This window comes from Bombus huntii, chromosome 9 (assembly GCF_024542735.1).
Source record: "Bombus huntii isolate Logan2020A chromosome 9, iyBomHunt1.1, whole genome shotgun sequence".
NCBI classification, from domain to species: Eukaryota; Metazoa; Arthropoda; class Insecta; order Hymenoptera; family Apidae; genus Bombus; species Bombus huntii.
Window position 1 is genome coordinate 6,934,588 of NC_066246.1, and position 20,688 is coordinate 6,955,275.

General features: G+C 36.2%; 3 protein-coding genes across 10 annotated transcripts in view; all 3 read right to left on the reverse strand.

Moving 5' to 3' along the window:
* LOC126869877 (uncharacterized) overlaps positions 1-10,968 on the reverse strand; it is a 195,756-nt gene extending 184,788 nt beyond the window's left edge. Inside the window, exons 1-7 of one of the 5 annotated variants that reach the window (XM_050627020.1) lie at positions 10,802-10,968; positions 9,634-9,877; positions 9,102-9,211; positions 8,645-8,782; positions 8,228-8,377; positions 8,051-8,112; positions 7,417-7,693 (exon numbers count right to left, since the gene is read on the reverse strand). In XM_050627020.1, the coding sequence (XP_050482977.1) occupies positions 7,664-7,693; positions 8,051-8,112; positions 8,228-8,377; positions 8,645-8,782; positions 9,102-9,211; positions 9,634-9,877; positions 10,802-10,886 (819 nt within the window). In that variant the 5' untranslated portion in view covers positions 10,887-10,968 and the 3' untranslated portion in view covers positions 7,417-7,663. Of the gene's footprint in view, positions 1-7,416; positions 7,694-8,046; positions 8,113-8,227; positions 8,378-8,644; positions 8,783-9,101; positions 9,212-9,633; positions 9,878-10,801 lie in introns of those variants that run through there. The other 4 variants (XM_050627017.1, XM_050627016.1, XM_050627015.1 and 1 more) reach the window with 4 other exon arrangements.
* LOC126869876 (uncharacterized) overlaps positions 1-20,688 on the reverse strand; it is a 288,377-nt gene that overhangs the window by 123,596 nt on the left and 144,093 nt on the right. The window lies entirely within an intron of this gene.
* LOC126869883 (BMP-binding endothelial regulator protein-like) lies at positions 11,377-15,372 on the reverse strand. Its single transcript, XM_050627029.1, has 7 exons — positions 15,206-15,372; positions 14,199-14,439; positions 13,183-13,292; positions 12,993-13,112; positions 12,590-12,739; positions 12,420-12,479; positions 11,377-11,721 (listed from the first exon to the last, which is right to left on the reverse strand). The coding sequence occupies exons 1-7, from the start codon at positions 15,288-15,290 to the stop codon at positions 11,531-11,533; spliced, it is 957 nt and encodes a 318-aa protein (XP_050482986.1). The 5' UTR covers positions 15,291-15,372; the 3' UTR covers positions 11,377-11,530.

Here is a 20,688-nt window from a genome sequence, read left to right on the forward strand (position 1 = left end):
CAAAAGGTTGTAATGTTTACTTGAAAATTTGGTAAGAACGGATAAATTTAAATTATTTTTAGGATTGTATCCAAATTTATTATAAAAGGAAAGGAATCGAATAGAACGATAATATGTAAATGGAATTATTAATCGACATGGAGCTTGGTTACCATGGTACTGATTAAATGTTTCAAGATAATTTTAATTTGTAATGCAGTTTCGATACATCGATGATCGATGTACGTATATCTACTCAAAATTTTGTGGATAAAGTTCGATCATATTGATCTCGTTAGAGCAAGTTCGAATAAATTTCCGCCTTTTCTCGTATGGATTCGACAAATCTGTCGTAACAGGAATGGAGAGCGTTTTTCACGCGAGTGTTCTCGAGAGTCGAAAGCTCATCACGCGGCGTGGCAGCCGGGGAATAAAGGGAACAGGAAATAGAGAGCGATATAGATTAAAACGCGGCCGAGTCAAAACGGTCTCGGCACGGTCATCTCTTTTGTGAGACCGCGATACCGTTGAAAAGCTCTCGAAAGAAGCTTTCAGGTTTATCATAATTGCATCTCGAGACCCGATCTTCTTCGAGTCGGCGAGGCCTGCCAACTTGGCGGAAGCTTAAGCGTACGAACGAGGAGAATTAAGAGATGGCTCGCGCTATAAGATATCTCCAATGATGAATAAATACACGCATAAAAGAGATTAGGAAAAACAGATGATGAACGGACGGGCATCATTAAACACACGAGGGATTCGCAGCTGTTGGCAATTACAAAACATGTTTTAATTGGCTGAAATTCTGAAAATATATCAAAATCTCTCTGGATAAATTGGTATAATCTCGTTTCTCATCTCTAACTTCAAATTTGGAAAATTAAATCTCGCTAACTAATTTAATATCGACTAATTTACTTACTTTTCAATATTTACTACAAAGCGCAAAATGCCATTACTGTAAGTCGTTAAAACAAATGGAAAAAGGAAAAAGAAAAATATATAAATCAGAACATTTCAGCTATGATATCTTTAGCTAACTCGATAAATTCTGCAAATACACGAATAAACGAATTTCCTCGTGCAAGCAACGATGCTAGTAGCGAAATGTCACATACGCGAGATCATCGTGTCTGTAGGTAGCCATCGTAATTAATCCGAATCAATCACTCCTTTATTTATATGCAGCCATCGTTGCGCTGCAGATTCGGATGATCATTTTAGCAGCGACCATCTGACTGACAGAAACGCGATTGTCTCAATAGAGGCGAGAGTTCCTTTCGCTTTATTGGCCACGGAGGTTCCCCAAGGGATATCCGGCCCGTCATTTGTATCTGCGTGGACGTTAATTCATAGCTTGAACTGACGGAAACATTGTTCCGATTGAAATGTTCATGGCAACGTTTGCTCGTTCCGCGTCGATCGAGGTAGCCAACTCGTAACGCGAATCGAAACACGTCGTAAGAAACGCGTCAGCCGAATTGATTAGTTGATGGATCGGCCGATTCACATTTAGATCGTGCTAGCCAGAAACAGATTTGACCGAAGTTGGATAATAGAGTCCGTGCAACGAGCACCAGACTAATCCTGCTATTGTCGCGGTTAATTTATACCCGAAAGAGAACTGGATGGCAGCGTGTGCTCGCGTGTACACAAGCTTGTCGATCGGAAACACGCGTACTCGACGAGCTAATGCGACCACAGGCATCGGTCATTAATACATTTTCGTTGATGACGCTGATTGGCTCGTAGCGGCGAAATAATGTTCGTCGGTATTGATCGGTGATTAATCGTTGATTTTTTTTCTAGTTAATTGTTTCGTCGCACTTGAGTTTTATTCTAGAAGATTTTCCAAACGTTACTGAATAATTCTTCGAATTGCATCAATGATCGACAGAGATGAGACATTTTAAACTACGATACGTTCAACGGTGTACAAATAAATTGATTCGTCGATTCTCGTTTTTCATAATTTGTTAAGCATCGAGCGAAATAGTTTCGTCTATTATCGAATTTGAAACTCTAACATAGAATAATAATATCGTCGAGTAGAAATAATTCTAGGAATAATCCTCTCAATTATGTTGCCGAATATAAATCTAAATTTTAGTTAATTTGATTAGATTTTCAAAGACCCACTTTGACAAATTATACAAACACCCGTGGAATAAAGAATTAAATATTATCTCAAATATATATTTCGTTGTTGCCACTGGTTGTTGGATGTAGATGAGATTGATTGATTGTAAAATCAAATATACTTCGAAGACATTTTCCGGCTTTTGTTAAGGAAAGTCCCTATTGGAATTTTATCAACCGTGTAACGATAAAAAGACCAAGAATATGACAAGGGTGAGAAAGCAAAGAAGCACTGGAAAAGAGGAATAAGCAAATCGAATAACGCAGACGAAAAAGGTTCGAATCAGATAAGATGTGCAAAGGTTCGACCGTGTGTTCAGGTATCTAAAAAAAAAAAAAAAAAAAAAAAAAAAAATGCAAGAAAAAAGGAAAGAGAAGGAAGGGAAAATACGAACACTACGCGGAGCAAGACTGAAATATGCATGAAGGGATAAGATACAAAAGGCAACGTTGTCGTTCCGCCTCGAAGAAGCTTCGCACATATGCGAATTGCCTTGAAAATTTGTTTCTGATATTTGAAAAGTAAGAGAGTGGGACAAATTTTTGTTCCGTATAAAATTATGTATAAAAGTTACTATTTCGTTTTAGTATTCATACAGCGTTGTGCACAAAACAAATTTTCATAATAGTTTGAATATTACGAACCATGAGTGTCTGATACTTCTTACACATTCGACACGTAAATGCTTATAAAAAGATTTACAGAAATATTTTAAGAAACGTATCGTTTCAATGCGTTAGCAAGTACATGGAATTTTTTCCTGGTCCACGTGCATCATGTGCTGCTATTCATGGAAAAATTTGTCATGTATCCAATAGCTGAGCTGAAACTTGCGAGAAGTTAAATTGCTTGCGAAAAAAGTTTGATTAATACATAATTTCAACTGAAACAGAATTATAACTCGGCCGGAAACTTTTAGCAACGCTCATATCCATTACCGATATATTATAACAAAAGCGGCACATGAAATAATTTTCGTATTATTTTGCATTATCCAACAAAGAAACTTGGTCTAGTTATCGTCAATAATCAATTTTATCACGAACGCCGCGTGGACAATGTTGCTGAACAAGCAACAACAAGGATAATAGCATGACTTGGAAATGTTACTTTGCCACGGTTCGTGATATACATACATATCGACTACGTTGGTAATCGAACCGATGCTCATAATACTCGGGACCAACTAACATAAATTCGATCGACCTAACGTGACAACGATGGCGTAGCCAGCAACTTTCGCTCCCTCATAGCTTCACTTCTTCCGCCATTTTGGTCACACGTCCTCACGCGCCATACACCACTTCCGGCAAACTTACGAGATCTTATGGCGAGCGTGGAGCAATTTCGTGAAAACGATATCGTCGAAACTTTCGATCGGTGTTATCATCGCTCGCATCATCGATGGCTATATCGAAGCCTCAACGATGCTTCTTTCAACGCGACAAAGGTCCCGGTATTTTATATCTTAAGGTAGAAATTTTCAAGAGGGAATAGAAGTCTACAAATATCTTCATGCCGTTTTCAAGTTTTCTTGATTCGCAGATAAAATTCTAGAGAAACGTATCGTTCCTTCTTCTTCTTCTTCTTCTTCTTACTTATTTATTTATTTATAGTCTCTTCGACTTATAATTCATTAGCGGTTACTGTTACGTTAAAGATTTCACAGTTACACACTGCTCGGTTGACGTAATTCAGCCACGGTTACTATAGAATTACCAAGGTTTTCTTATTTTAACTTGCTTATAGTTCTTATTTCAACTCACAGAATTAAACGAGGTAATAAATTGAGATACGTGCTAGATAAGAAACTTAATACAGACGCTACGCTCAACATTTTCATAGGAATTCTAAAATTTAATTTGATAATTAAGTAGACTTAAGTACTTTCAGGCTGGAATATTTCAGATAGTATACAGCCTTATTTGTGGAACTGTTACAACTGACGATAATTGTGTACATTACTGGTTCATAGACGAAGCTTGTACACTTGCGTACTGATTTATACCGCGTTCGTTGCTCGGAAGTCTGGCACGTCGGGAATGGAGGTAGCTCGCACAAGCATTTCATGCAATTGAATGTGTTCTGACACAATCCGTTGCCTAAGTGCATCACCATGTTACAAATTGACAAATTTTGTGTTCTGCAATATCACGATGAAATTACCGTCGATCATTACTGACTGATCGATTGCGTAATGATTAGGTAATATTAGGTTAGTCGATAAAATTGTTTTAATTACCAAACTATATTTGATTTGATTGGCAGTTTGATAGATGCCTGATGATCATACTGATTAAAACCCCTTTCATTAGCGAAGTTAAACATTTGCTTTGAGAGTCGACCTCAATTGAATTGCATTTAGAGAAAAAGGAACTACTGGTAAAAATATATGAAGAAGTTAAAATGCTTTTGTGACGAACACGCGTAAGTACGTTCCTCTGGAACTTCTGCGGACTCAGCGTTGCCATAGTTATGAATAACAATATCGGTTGTGCTTTCTGCGAAATAAAGGTAACTTTATAAAGTACATCCTTTTGCCGGAGTAGTTGTTACGTAGGAAGAAATAATTTCTAGACGATATTTTCCTTAGAAACCTACGACGTTTGAAATCATAGGAGCAATTACTTTGTGGATTTAATTTAACTAATTCACTCGAGACAATACCGTTTCCATGTACAGCAATTACCATGTATAATACATATTTGAAGAAACAATTTTCTTTCAATGAAGAAAGTCCACAATCTACAGGTTTACATGAAAAGGCAGCATTGCTAAGAAAATAATATGTCGTGTTATGTTGTTTCGATATGCCCTAAGAACTTAAAAATGAAAGAATACACGATAAATCTGTGGAAAGTATTTTCTGTTGTTAAGATTGACACAATTGTGTAAAGATTTCCTATACAAAATTAAATTATATCAAATGACATAAAGATCACATAAAGTTAGTTAGATTGTTAAGCTATTAATACACGTTCACTGTCAAACGGTAATTAACTATAATTTCTTTCCTTGAAAGCAAACGAGGTCATCATATAATCATGCCCCAACGACTTGTGCTAAAAATATTCCAATGGTTGATCACCCGAACTGTTTTATTGACTCTGTCATAATTCCTCTCGCAAAATTCGTCTATTACGTCTAGCAGCGCAAATACACTTACAAACCATTGAAAGATTTACCACATTTACAACCTGCGTCAAGAATCAGAGTCCTGGGGTCTCAGCTTCTTACCAATGCTGTGTTCGTGGCCGTTCGGCTAACATTTATCGCGTGATAAATTGTTCAAGTGATTACAGTTGTTGCCTGCACACAACGATCATTGGAATTCACGTAGATAGGTGTACACAGCTGAGAAGAGTCGTAGACTCTCAGTGGACCGCTACACTCTGTTTTATCGCAGATCTCTTTGGAACAGAACTCGGCCAAAGCGAGTGAGACGATGACACGAAACTCGTCGATTTGTGGAGGTGGAAAACAAGCAGAATGAGACAGACAGAACGTAACCTTCGAGTTTCACGTACGATACGACGTTTCGATTTCATTTTTGTACATTGAAGGGTGTGTGTATTATGCGCGGTGGTCGACGAAAATATTTGAAAACGTTCTGTGAATATGTGTATTATGTGTATTATGTGCAAATGATTCAGTGCCGTGATATGATTAACGATGATACGTGGTTAAACTAGCAGAGTGTGAATCAAATTTGAAAGCATGTACATATAAAGGAAGATATTTATAGCAAACGTAGACGAAACGAGAATTACCGTGTCTAGCCATCGTCAAATTGCAAACTAGACAATTGCAAGTTAGACAACTATTTCTCTTTGACTCTTTTACATTATCGATTACGAACGAATACCGAGGATATTCAAATCCTGGAAGGAGGTGGAGATTCTCTAGGTCGGTGTTCTTCTCGATGGCCATAGAGTGCAGGAGGGGAACGAGAAACGTGATGCGTATAATGTAAAATACTAAAATCTGGAAGCATCGTATGCAAGCTTCCAATGCAATAATGACGTAAAAAATGGAAATTTGCAGATGTTGAGATAAATTCGTTACTAGTCTCGGACTACTAATATTTTCACTGTACGTACAAATTTTACAATTTTACAATTACAACATCTCTAGATCGCAGTAACGTCGTTATTGCGCGAAGCTTACTCGCAGAGACAACAAAAGTCTGCCACTTTGATATCTTCGTTCACAACTGTGCGCATTCGTAGCTCGAACTCAACTGTTCGCCCCTCGAGCTTTTTGCTAGTCGAACTACCGCCAGTGGTAGGGATGCACAAGAGAGGGGGAAACATGAGTGCATGCACAATAATTGATACAACGTTTTGATTACTATCGCGTGCTATTTTACCGACGTGATAGGCAAAAGGTAAAGGTAAATCTTCAAAACGCTACTACGTTCAGTAACAACTGATATATAATCTACTAGTAACTAGTAGATAGTGTATAGTAGCTACTATAGTATTCGCGACCTTGATATTTTTTCCTAATTACCGCACGCTCCACTGTTCACTCCAGACTGAGGGCTTTTCAAAGTTTCTGGGCGTGCGTCTCAAAGTGGAAAACTCTTAAGAAAGGTGGCGTAAAAATCGTCTCAAACTTCCAGCGTAAAATACGAGAACTGAAAATGCAAGCCATCGTTCTTTACGCGGGAAAATTTAGGCGTCGCAATATTGAGACGTTCGTAGCAACGATAACGTAAGTGCTAATTGCGTCGCAGACATACTTAAAAGTAACTAGAGAGTGCAAACAATCTTATTTATCGCAACATTCTAAAACATTCCCGTCATTATTTAATTAGGAGCTTTCCTAAATGAAATTGGCTTCCTTTGGTTCTTAAAAAAGTTACCTTTTCTACGGTCATTGGTGCACCGGAACAGCGATATGCATATCGTTGACGAATGTAACAGAAAAAAGGGACGATGTTTGGTTGATTTCCTTTAGATTCCGCAATGATTTAATCAATAATTTGCTTTCTTTAGACTTCAAACTTACATTATTGATATTTCTATGAAAGATTTTTATATCGTTTGATTAATCGGCTTTTCGACGATGCTCCACAATCGTCTGTCAGCTACTTTTACTTTCTCTCTGAATTAAAAATTCTTCGTGTTATATATTTTTGTATTTTTCAAACTAGCCGATCTAGTCGAAGCAAGTTTGAGTTAATAAATATTTGAAAACAAATTTTTAACGCTGTCACTGTAGCGACATCCGACTACGAAAGACTAATCATCAAACTTGCTGATTAAATTGGACTTGAGCGCTGCCGGACAGAATTATATCAATGGCTAAAGCTTTATTTGTAGCACTGTTACAACTGACGATAATTGTTTACGTGGCAATACATGGGACGTTACACCATATGGTTCGATACCGAGATCACTACATCTTGGTACTGTATCTGACAACGTTTTTCGTCCCGAAGTCGTTGACACGTCAGGAACGGAGGCACCTCGCACACGCACTGCATGCAATCGCGATCATGGATGGCTCTTCGACTCAATTCGTCGTTTATGCGCATTGTCATGTTACCAAATCGACAAACCTTGCCTTCTGTAATATCACAATGAAATTACTGTCGATAGTTATCCTGTTTGTACAAAGATGCACCTCACCTGACTGATCAAATTGCCTAATGATAAGTATCGGGTTAGTCGATGATAAAATTGTTTTAATTGGTAGCTATCAGGTGGTCCTGATTAAAAGTCGCTTTTAGTGCGTGCCAAGAGCTAATTTTTAAATTAGTGCTTTCAGATTACATGCTATTAAGTTAAGCAACATCTCTTCCTTAGAAATCGATGCCAATTATTTAATTGCAAGTACAGAAAAAGCAACTACTGGTAAGAATGTATGAAAAATTATGTAATACAGGTAAGAATGCATCTTTTACGAACACACGTAAGTACCTTCCTTTGCAACTTTTGCGAACTCAATGTTGCTATAGTTACGAATAACGATATCCTTTCTGCTCGCTGCGAAAAGGAAGTAACGTTATAAGGTGCATTTTTCCCCAGCATAGTTGCTATATATATACTTCCATCGGTAGGAAGAAACAATTTACAGACGATATTTCTCTTATAAACTTACGACATCTGAAAAAGTTGCTGCAATCTCTATGTGGATTCTGGCCGTGGACGAACATAGGTGCGCACATCCGGCGAACTAGGAAAGGACTTCCGAACAGAATGGAACAACCTCTGCGATTGCGTTTCTTACAAAAGGGCTCGACATTTTCGCCTAAACAAGCAATTTGTACTTAATTTAAACGGCTTTCGATGCAAGTCCTGTTTGTACTTGAAGATCGAAGTGGTTCTGATATTAAAGACATATAAATTTCAATCTCTCTAGTTTTCTGAAATTACGAAGTTTCCCTAGGTGGAAAATTTACAACGTGAGAGCTTCGTGTGAAAGTTAACGTAAAGCTGTATAACTTGAAACCATAAATCCGTATGAAGTCAATTTTTCCGGGGACATGAGGAAAAAATGTTACTGTTTGTTTCATACCTATGTATCCAGGCATACAGATACACCGCAGGTCCCGATTGCATTTTGTTTCAAAGAGATCTCCATCGTAATAAGTATTATCGTCCACTTCACACGTTGGCCTTTCTTCTCCGTCTTTGACTAAAGCAAGTATATAAACTGTCGTTGTTTTGTTAAAAAATGATTTCAACTTAGGAATAAAATAGCAGAATACTTTTGGGATAGACAATACTACCAGTGAATCATTCAGAGAAGACAGTTTCCTCTTCTTAATCGGAACGATGATAAGCGCAAAGTGAAATGTATTTTAAGACAGTCAAATTAAACAAGTACAGATATTTGGAGAATTATTTCACTTTTGATCAAAAGCGATAATCTTAAAAGTGATTAAATTAAGATTTAAATTCCATTTGAGATGTACGTATTCACTGAAACCGAGATCACCTACATTTAATCTTAATTTAACCGATTCACTTACGACAAATCTGTGTTGCATTCCGACAGCAACTATCATGTGTGTATCTGAAGTAATAATTTCCTTCCGCCGGTAAATGTTCACAATATACAGGTTTACATACAAACGCCGCGCTGTTCACAAAATAAAATGACGTGTTATATCGCTTGAATAATCCCTAGAAACATAAAAGTACCAGTACACACGATAAATTTACGGGAATTAATTTCTATCATTCAGATTGACAGAATTATGTAAAGATTTTCTATGTGACATTAAATTACATCGAATGACATAAAGATTACGTACAGTTACTTCGAACTGAGTTAAGTTATGAAGTTGTTAATAAGTGTTTAATGCCAAACATTAATTAATTATAATTCCTTTTATTAAACGAGATCACAGTGGAATCGTGCTTCCTCCACGAACGTGCAAAAATATTCAAATACTTAATTGCTCGAACTGTTTTAATTGGATTTGTCATAACTTATTCCGGCGAAACGTCACGGAAGTGAACTATATTCGTAAATACGACTAACATCGCAAATATACTTACAGGCCATCGAGAGTCGTATTACATACACAACCTATGTCGCAAGGATTAGAGTCCTCGCTCCTCAGCATCTGCCCAATGCTGTATTCGTGACCGTTAGCGTAACATTTATCCCGTGGCAAATTGTCCAGGTGACTGCAATCGTAGGATTCCGCGCAACAATCGTTGGGTTTCGCGTAGACAGGAGTACAACCGAGGCTCTCATAGACTCTCAGTGGACCGCGACACTTTCTTTTATCGCAGATCTCTTTGGAACAAAATGTGGCCAATTTGAGCGAGACGATTACCAGGAAACTGGTTTAGTTGCGGAGGTGGAACGCAATAAGACAAGCAGAACGTAACCTTTCAGTTTCACGTGCGATTAACCGTAACCGAGTAACCGAATTATTTGTCATGGTTTTGGGAGCTAATTCTACATCTCTGAATCGGTGGACATGTGTAAAAGGTAGTAGTTACAAAATTGACCTTGAACTTGAAATTCAAAGTAAAATTGATTTTATTGCATGTGTATTTTACTTATATACAGAAAGAACAAAAGTTTTAATGGAAACATCGGTCGCAACTCAATCGAGCTACCTTGGAAAAAGATGCTTCGAAGCAAAGTTTCAGAGCTCGCTTTATTTGTAACGTACTCACATCTTGTTGTCTTATGTAGGGAAAATGGAATCTGCAGTGGTACGTAGATAGTCCAGATCCACCATTATAATATACAAACAACACTATTGCAATTATCATCAGTTCTATTTCCAAAAGAACGGTTCATTTACGATCTATAATTTCGATTATATACAATTATTTGATTCCCACGACGAGTAGGGTAGAATGCAATAAAAAGAAGCCTTGAATTCTATGCTCGGCCAATGCAGGTCAGAATCAATTTTGTAGACCTCTACCGATATACAGGCGTAGAATCACCCTACGAAGCCATGGCAAATAATGTCATGAACTCCTCTACAGCGATACACGAATATATGATTCTGTATGACATGCAACATGATACGACCATCGTGACTAGATTGGAGAAATGTGAATGAAACCTGAAAAGATATATCGAAGATATAAGATATTTATTGCAAACGTAATTCACAGGAAAACGTCGAATCAGATTGGATCAGAACTACCGATGTCAAGCATATCGTGTCAAACAATTTCTCGTAAGTCAACTTCCTACCTCCTCCGGTTCCATGAATGACGACTACGGTCATCAGAAGAACACATTTCTGAACGATCAAACTGGAATTACACTGTCTAACCATCGTCAAATCGCAAACTGTGCAAATGTGTTCCCGTGTCGCAATTGTCTCTCTTTTATACTATTGACCGTGAACGAGCACCGAGGATAATTCGGTCTGCGGAGTAAGGTAGGGGTTCCGTTGATTAGTGTTCTTCACGATGGACATGAAAACAGGGACACGAGAGGGGAATGAGAAACGTGATACGTAGAATAGTAAAGTCTGCAAGTGTCGTCATAGACTATGACAGAGGAAAAGCACGATGTGTGAATTGTAGTATCTTCTTCCTCGGTGTCACATACTTTCGGCTTGTTTCGTAAACACTTTCATTAGATTCTACGATGACCTCGCTAACGCTTTGCTTTGAAAATAATCAAGAGCGTCTCACTGACGAGTTTCGTTAAAATATGAATTTCATATTATTGACATTTCTTTGTAAGATTTACATACGGTTCTGGTATTAATCGGGTTTCTGAAGATGTCTGGCAATCTTACGTCGACTAATGAATTACTCTTCAATTTCAAAATTATTTATTTTATATATTTTTTCATTTTTTCCAACTTGGAATTATTAATTGCATTTCGATTACAATGTCTGGATGATTATAGCTTTATTTGTACTATTATTATAACTGGTGGTAACCGTTCACATCCCTGAATATGAGACGTTACACGTTTGGTGCCGAAATCAATATACCTCCAAATTGCGACGGACAATCATTGTCCGCAAGTCTTCGGCACGTCGGGAACGGAGGCACCTCGCACACGCATTTTACGCAATTGGAACTATAGCTGGTTCCTTGACTCAACTCGTCGCCTAAGTGCATCGTCATATTACCAAATCGACAAATCTTGTGCTCTGTAATATCAAATTATCACTGGTAACTATCTTGTTGTTACACGCATGCACCATACTTGACCGATCAATCGCCCAATTATTAATATTAGGTTAGTCGATGAAATTGTTTTAATTATTCATACATTTTTGTCTCAACTGGTTAAGTTAAGCGACGTCTTTCTAAAAATTAATCTCAACTTAATCATCGGCATAGAGAAAGATACTGACGGTGTAACACTGGAGAATGACGTTAAAACAACTTTCACTTCCTTGTTTATAAAATTTTCATTACGTGATTTAAGAAAAACCCTCTATTAATGTATAATATCCCATGTTGAGAAGTAATTAAGTGAAAGTAAAACGTAAAAATGTAGCAATTAAATTTTAATTTTCGAATACCGCAGTTAATATCTATGGTCCCCCTAAATCTGTTAAATCTCGATCTAAAGAGTTTGATATTAGTAGATCTGAAAGAACGTCGCCTAAATTTTATGTGGTGTCCGAACTGCAGATATGTTGTTGTTTAAAACTTTTTCAGGTTCATAGCATAAAAATATTGTCCTTATAATTCGAAGATATTAGACATGCTTACGCAATTGTTAGTACGTTAATTGATGCAATTGCGAATAAAGTTACACGTTAGTGTATTAGAGTTTTCAAGGATTTCATCCAAAAGACTATGTTGCGAATAAGACTGTAATTTTAACGAATACACGTACCTTCGTCAGAAACATCCGCCGACTTAGCATGATTATGAATAACAGTGTCGCCTGTATCTTCTGCGAAAACGAAGTAATTTTATAAAGTATAGCCTTTTCTTGTATGTGTATGTACACATTAATCAGTTGAAAAAAATAATTTCTACATAATATTTCTTTTTTAAACTTACGACATCTAAAAGCATAGCTGCAATCCTTTTGTGGATTTTGATCTGCGTAAAACATTGGTGCACATTTCTCATGAATACTTTCGGCGTTTCGGAACAGAGGGGAGCAATAGTCACGATTCGGTTTCTTACAGAAGGGCTCGACGTCTTCACCTAAACGTTGAATTTATGTTATAAATTCGAGGCGTAATTTTCTAACCAGCTTTTTTGTTGGAAGTTTTAATCTACTCATCGAAATTGCAGAGATTCTAATATTAAAACGATGTAACAACACTCCAATCTCTCTCTCTCTCTCTCTCTCTCTCTCTCTGTCACAGATTGTAAGGCTAGTTTAGAAGGTAGAATTAAAGAAATATCAAATTTACATGGTAAGAATTAAATCTGGGTGTCAATTATTGTTTTGTACCTGTATATCCCGGCATGCAGATGCAACTCAGGTCCGGATTAGATATTGAACTAAAATGTTGTCCCTCGCGGTAAGTTACACCATCAACCACACAAGTCGCTATTTCGTCTTCTTTCGAGTCTAAATAGTCAAATTTTGATTAAAGAATATGATTATCTAAATTTAATCTTAATTTACTTTGTTTACTCACAACACGTCGGCGTCGTATCTGGACAACATTTATCGCGATCGTGTCTAAAGAAACAGTTTTCTTTCGGCGTAATAAATGCACAATCTACGGCCGCGCATATGAAGTCCGCACTGTTTATGAAATAAAATGAAATAAAATTGCTTTAATGCTCCTTAAAAGCTTAACAGTGGTAGTGTACATGACAGATTTGCCGAAACTATTTCCCCTTATTAGCGTCGAAGGAACGAAACACTTTGGTTGCAAAACTGAACTATATCAGATTGTACAAGGTGTTGCCGAATAACGTGTAGAAAATAGAAAGAAAAATGTCAGAATAAAGCTTCTGCATGTGATTCTTCGTTCTCGAGAAAATCGAGTTTGAAATTTTGTAAATTATACTTGAATTTGGTTGATTATCAGCTGGTTATGAGTAAACAATCGACAGGAAATTATTGTACATGCGAAAATAAGTAAGAAATGTCAAATAATATTTCTGTTTAAGGGCAGATTTTCAAGAAAATGGATCCTGAATATGGTTAGATGTAAATTATACGCGTATGATAAATTTAAAAATTTATTTTTCTCAAAAGACACCCTGTCTTCCGATAAAACTTTATTCCACTCTTTCGATTTATCTTCACATGTAGATCAACGTCCTGTCGGTTATTTATCCTTGTCCAGTCTGGAATTAGCCATGTTCAAGCATGCTTAATAAATTTGATGTAATTTTAATTTTGATATAAATTTAATAAAAGAATCATATGAAAAAAATCTTCTTTTTATTTTCTTCTTATTTCTTCGTATTAAATCGGCATCCGCAAGAACCTTGTCATTACACAATATCTAAACTCTGTCATTTTCACTGGCTTTGGGTTTTTTCTGTCGTGAATCTTATTATTAAACGTTTAGATTCACAAGTCGTAAAATATACCGATAACTCGAAATGTTTCAACAGAATCTGTCATATTTCACCTCGTCAAAACGTTACAGAAGTTAACTACATTCGCAATTATGGCGGCCAACGTAAATATACTTACACATCACGGTAAGATCTACATGTACAACCAATGTCGCAAGGATTAGCGTCCTCGGGCTTCAGCTTCTCCCCAAGGCTGTATTCGTTTCCATTCGCGTAACATTTATCGCGTGACAAATTATCCAGATGACTGCAGTTGTACGATTCCGCACAACAATCGCCAGAATTCGCGTAGACGGGAGTACAGCCGATTGCCTCATAGTATCTCAGTGGACCAGGACACTTGGTTTTATCGCAAACCTCTTTGGGAACGAAAGGTGGTCAAAGTGAGTGAAATGATTGCGTGAAACTCGTTGATTTGCGGAGGCGGAGAGCAGTGAGACAAGCAGAACGTGACCTTCGAGCTTCAAGTACGATTCACGTTTCAAATTCTTTAACGTTGAACGTACAGTGACTCACGAGAATATCTAAAAACTTTGTTTGATAATGTTCGACAATATTTGACAACTTCTGAGTATATTATGTGCGTTGTGTAAATGATTTTGTTTAACCTCGACATGGTAAGTCTATCGTCATTACATTGTTACAGAGTTTCAGACAAATGTGAAAATGTATATGGAAGTTACACGACATTTATTGCAAACGTACATTTTCCTAAGTATTGTTTACATAACCAATTATCCATTACATTAGTAAGCCTATATGTATGTACATGTATTTAGTGAGACCACTCCTATAGCACTGATCGTATGATCACGGTGATTATTCACACCGCAATTTTTTAACTTCAGCTTCACTTTAACTTGAACTTAATAGAAGATTAAAAGTCAGAGCGAAGCTGAAGTTAAAAAATTGCGGTATGAATAATCGCCGTGGTCGCCGTGTTTGCAATAATCGTCCCGTAACAATCCTCGATCGTTTCGCATAAACGATTTCACAGTAGCGCGACGTAGGTCCCAAAAATGTCTCCACTTATACATTTTACCACTTATACATACTTAAGTCACAACGATAACTATTGATACCAAACACATCACCAAACAATTTCGCGTAAACCAAATCTCTTACCTCTTCCTGTTACCTGACTGACGACAAGGAACATCAGAAGAGCACATTTCTGAGCAGCCGAACGAGAATTACCGCGTCCAGCCATCGTCAAATCGTAAACTGTTCAAGTGTATTCTCGTGTCGCTATCGCCTCTCATCTTTTATACTTTTGACCGTGAACGAATACCGAGAATAGGTCGGAACGTGGAAGGCAGTGGGGATTACGTAGGTCAGTGTTCCTCTCGATGGACGTATAAATACCAACACGGGAAGAGAATGAGAAACGTGATGCGCAGAATAATAAAGTCAGTAAGCATCGAACGTATATCGCTATAGAATAGGACAGAAGTATGACGGAGAAAAAGACGATGTTTGAATCGTTATAGTTGTTTTCCTGGTTACACAATATTTTAATATCTCTTTTAGATTCCGCGATGATTTCAATTATATTGTGAAATCATCAGTGTTAGATTTAGTGTTAGAAATTATTAATATCTCTTCATTGATACTTCTCTTTATACTTCAAACTTATTGTTGACATTTTTTTGCAAATTTTTTGGAACGTTCCATTAATCGGGTTTTTGTCGATATTCCACGATCATCGAATCGGCCTATCGCTTATTTGAAATATCTGTTTTGCTTCGAATAACGTCACGACATGATCTTCGATCTCGTCAATCTGCTTTTTCTATTGTTTCCACTTTGTTTACTGGCAGACGTTAAGACGAACTTGATATAAGCGTTACATCGTATAGAGGCTTTAAAAAGATTTCGTGCTAAGTAACCTAATACTAAAAAGTTGAAAATAATTTGTGTTAATACCTGAGAAAGTTGTTATTAAGAAGTTTCTTAAGCAATTTCCGATAATGCTCCCTGCCCCCTTCCCAACACCCCTGTGGAACTTTGCGACTCAGCCTGCCGGCGAGAAAGTAAAAATCAACTTTAATTATTCTCCCCCTTTTACCATCCAAATTTGATGCGATTATCGCATATTTAATACGACGTGATTAACTTTAGACGAAAATGAGAAAATGATGCAGCTCGGCTTTATGTGGCTATTAATTTGCTATCCTTTAATAATCTATGCGTATACCTTTACGGTTTAATAACATTTCAATTTTAATCTTTCTTTATGAAAATGAATAAAAGCGGTAGTTATAGTTCCGCGTTTCCTTTAATATCCATTAATTATTTCGCTATTAATACGAGTATGTAATGCCATGTTTGCCTTAAGAACAACACATCGCCAGCAGCCTTAGGGTATAGCAGGACCTGCAGCAAAAACGAGAACGTACAGGTGCGTTGTTTTAACGCAGATAATAGTCTGTAACAAGGCAGTTGTTACGACTTTAAATAATAAAACAACAACAGCAGAAATAGAAGTGAAATTAGCTGCTGATATAGTTTCAAAATGCATGTAATACGCTAACTACTGGCATACAGTTAGAATCCGCCTTACTATCGCAATTATTGTAATTATTATTAAGCTTTGAATAAAATATTAAGCTCTTGAATACAATACAATGTATATTTTGTATTGCTCGTGATAGATATGTTAGTTGAAAAAACTGCGTATTCCTTAAGGAATAGCTGTTTATTCAAGGAAAACCACTTGTTTGATCCTATCTCCGTGAATAAAGTATCAAGTTTTCCCTCTGATGTATTCAATCGGACGCCTTTTTATTCGTAACACAGTTCACTAATGCTTAAATAAAACATTTTCATATTTGCTTCATGCAGTGCTACCGTACGAATCTTATTAGAATAAGTTACGAGTTTCTTCTTCGATACATTTCTACGATCTGTGTAACTTATATATATATATAGAAGTATACACATCGAAATTTAATCATCATTTAATGATAACCTAATTTATACGATTAGTCGATAAAATAGCTCGATATAAGCTCGATCAATAATATGTATATCGATAACATTAAAATATCTAGTTGCTGTACCGACAGTTAATGTCACTGTATTTAATGTTTTATTTACTCGACGAAGACGGTATTTCATAAAGCGCACGTAATTCAATTCCAAGCAAATAATATGCTATGCCTCAGTGGTCATTAATAGTCGATGTATATAGTGTAAACTGTACACAAGTGGGATAGTACAGGTTCACTTAACATTCAACGAATAATACGTTGCGCAATTTTCATGTGTTTTCCTCTTTATAAATTCAAACGTTTGATACGAACAGAATTTTATTTTTTATGTAGCTTAGTGTCCTGCAGGAAGTAACTGTTGGAATTGGAAATTCCCAGTCGCGCTTGTAATTTCCTAGAATGGATAATTGATCTTCAACGTAAAAAGCAAGCGATTAAACGACTGATCCAAGCGTTAAAGATTCGAAAAATAATGAAGAAGATTCAATAAGTTGCTTGCAAAGTAAGCAATATGTTTCGTAAATACGATTTTTACATACTTTTACCTGTTTTTAAATACTATTTTAAAAATAATTTTAAATTTATTCTTCTTGCGAATCAAATTATCGAGCGTATAAATAGCTCTTGAAAGGAATAACCTGAAATTCATAGCAATCGCAAGAACCATAACTTCGTATTAAGATACTATAGGGTTCAGTGAATAATTAAAAATAGATGCTGCGAATAAAACAAGGAAATCCATCGAATTTGAATTATTCGTACTATCATGGTCTTCTCTTCTAATAGAAAATTTTCTATCAGAAGAGAATTCGTAATAAATTTCATCGTCTTGCCACGCTAAATTATAAAGTTCGTGACAAAAACAAATATCCTTCTGAACTCTAAGTACAAATGGCTTACGAAGGATTCGATCAATTAATTTCATAATTCTAACTAATGGTTCAATCTCGTACTTACACGATGCTTGATTTATTGACAGCGTCCGGATCGTTAAAACGACAAGATTGACGGATACTCTCGGCAAATGCAATATGTAACCTCGTGAAAAGTCGCAAAGCCGGCCACCGACGAAGTCTTGTCATATATGAATAGAAGCGGAATGAAAAAGAAACCCTCAAAGACTCCTTTTGTCCGACCGAATGAGAAACGAAACCGATAACGTAAAGTTTCTTTCAACATAATTCCGACGTAACTCGTAACGTAGAATATGAGACAGAAATAGAGATGAAAAGCTAACTTCATTTACTTTCTTCTTGAAACTCCCATCGCTTTGTGCGGTGGAAGAAAATTAATGTTTCGATCGAAACGTTAATCTTCGTTCGATTTATGTACGTATTTTTCGACTAGCTTTCAAGATAATGACGATGATAATTCAGAAACATAATCGATACTAACGATGCTTATCGGTGAAGTTTTTCTACCAGCACGACAGCCTACAATTTCGAATTTCATTATTTGCATACACGAATATCTCTATAATTAATTATATGTACATATATATGCTCACTGCAAAAATGTCAGAACGCAAAATAGTTTATTCGTATGTTGAAAGAACATCGAGAGAAGAATTTCAAGGGATGAAGCTAAGAAATGAGAAAAATAATATTTTCACCATAATTATATTTATCGTGATTTAAAATAATTCTTTGGTAAACTTGAAAATAAATTAATTAATCTATATACATATATATACAGTATATAGAGAATTTTAAATCTATGTAAATAGAATCTTGCCACAAATGTACTCGTATAGAACTTCCAACAAGATTCCGACGTCTGTAATACTGAAGGCTTTACGTTTGTCGCGAAGGGGGCAAGAATTCAACGACCAGATTCCTTCGTGATATAGGAATTCGTGATAACGATATGTAAATCGGATATCACGATAAATTCGAAAATATAACTAGCAGAAATGTAGCAGACTCGCGTCGTTCGTGTTGATAAGATCACCTAGCGAATGCAACTGAATATTCGTCGTAGCATCGTAGTATATCTCGGCAAGAAACGAGATCGCTTATGCTTCATTAAAATGCACGGAGATTTAAGCAGAGGTCATATGTGGCGCAATAATGGCCCACGGATCATTATTTCGAGAGTATGTACACGTGTGCTGGACACGCGTATATATAGTTAATTGCAAGAAGATGAACTCTAAAAGCACGCCGAATAGGCGTGTCCACTATAATTTGAAGGAAACTTGTTGATTCTTCTTTGAGAGTAATAATGGTCAAGTACTTGTATTGACTTGTACGGATTTAGCAGTTCATGATTTATATTATCAACGGCCTTAGAGAAAGTTTTGTGCTTGTGGAACTATCTTCTTCCCATTTCTAGATAGGAAGAAATACATTTTTGATAATCCTCGCGGTATATAAATACGATACAAAATTATTCAGGCAAGATTACACGCAAATGAAATTTAACGGCTGCAATCTTACAGTGATAAACTATATATAGATATAAACATCTTTCGTATGGTAATTTGAAATATGTAAATTATAGTAATAAAAATGTATCTCGTTTAGAAAGAAGAGACGATGATTTAAAATGAGGGGCGAAAAAAAGATTTTCTTTTTTTAGTCATAACATTTGTTTCGTTTCAACAAATGCGTCATTTAGCTTGACGTTTCTTCGTATCTCTAACATCAATAGCGTAACTTTCGGCTCTAATATTAAATGAGTCACGTTATACGTATACAGGATGTTTCTAGTAATTGGGACAGGCTACAACTCTATTCCAAGTTAGAGAAAAATCATAGAAGAGGAGATTTGCATTATTTAACAGGCTCTATCATATTACCGTATTAGCTTTTTTTGAGATGCAACAGTCTATTTGCAAAGTGCAATTGTACTCCTTTTTTAAATTGAACTTTATAATTTTTCATAAATCACTCTCGGTGTACTTTCTCACTCTCTATAAAAAAAAAGTATTTAGACATTTGAGTCGAGGAATACTTAGTTTAAATTTTTAAGGCTTTTGAAGTGAAATTTATTGCATTTAAGAAACCTGGTTAGATGAGTATACTTTGATTTTTCAATACTTTATATGTACTTTTTATTATTCATTCAAGTAACTGAGTTTTTTAAATGGCACCGTATATTTTGTATAACATTAGTCTATCCAACTGAATATTCTCTACAAAAAAGTATTAACCTGCTTACGCTGGAAAGTCAGTAGTTTAGCAGATACTTTAACTTTAATTTGCCAAATTTAACGTACGAAAAACAAAGACAACGTGAACATAAAAATACCACCTCGCGCGTTGGCTCCTCTTTTAAACGTTAAATTTGACAAATTAAAGTTACGATATCCGCCAAACTAATGAAGTATTAAAAAGTCAAAATGTACTCCTCTGTCCAGATTCCACAAATCCAATAAATTTCAGGCCAAATATTTTTTGACAAATGTCACAGATAACGAATTATATCAAGTGATAATTTTCACTGAGTCATCCTGTATATTCTAGATATCCTACTTGATATTTACAGGAACATCTATTTATGAAACTTGAAAGGCCTTGAGGTAATTTTCCTTAAACAACAGCAATCGAAAGGCAATGGATGTCGCGAAACCCTGCGAACCAAATCGACGGTCGCACGCATATTTTTCCATCA

Coding starts and splice junctions, on each gene's coding strand:
- LOC126869883 (XM_050627029.1), bottom strand. CDS start 15,290: ATGGCTGGACGCGGTAATTCTCGTTCGGCTGCTCAGAAATGTGCTCTT. Junction 13,293..14,198: donor TGTAGATCTTACCGTGATGT/GTAAGTATATTT, acceptor TTTCATAAACAG/TGCGGACTTCATATGCGCGG. Junction 12,740..12,992: donor CTGCATGCCGGGATATACAG/GTACAAAACAAT, acceptor TTCAACGTTTAG/GTGAAGACGTCGAGCCCTTC.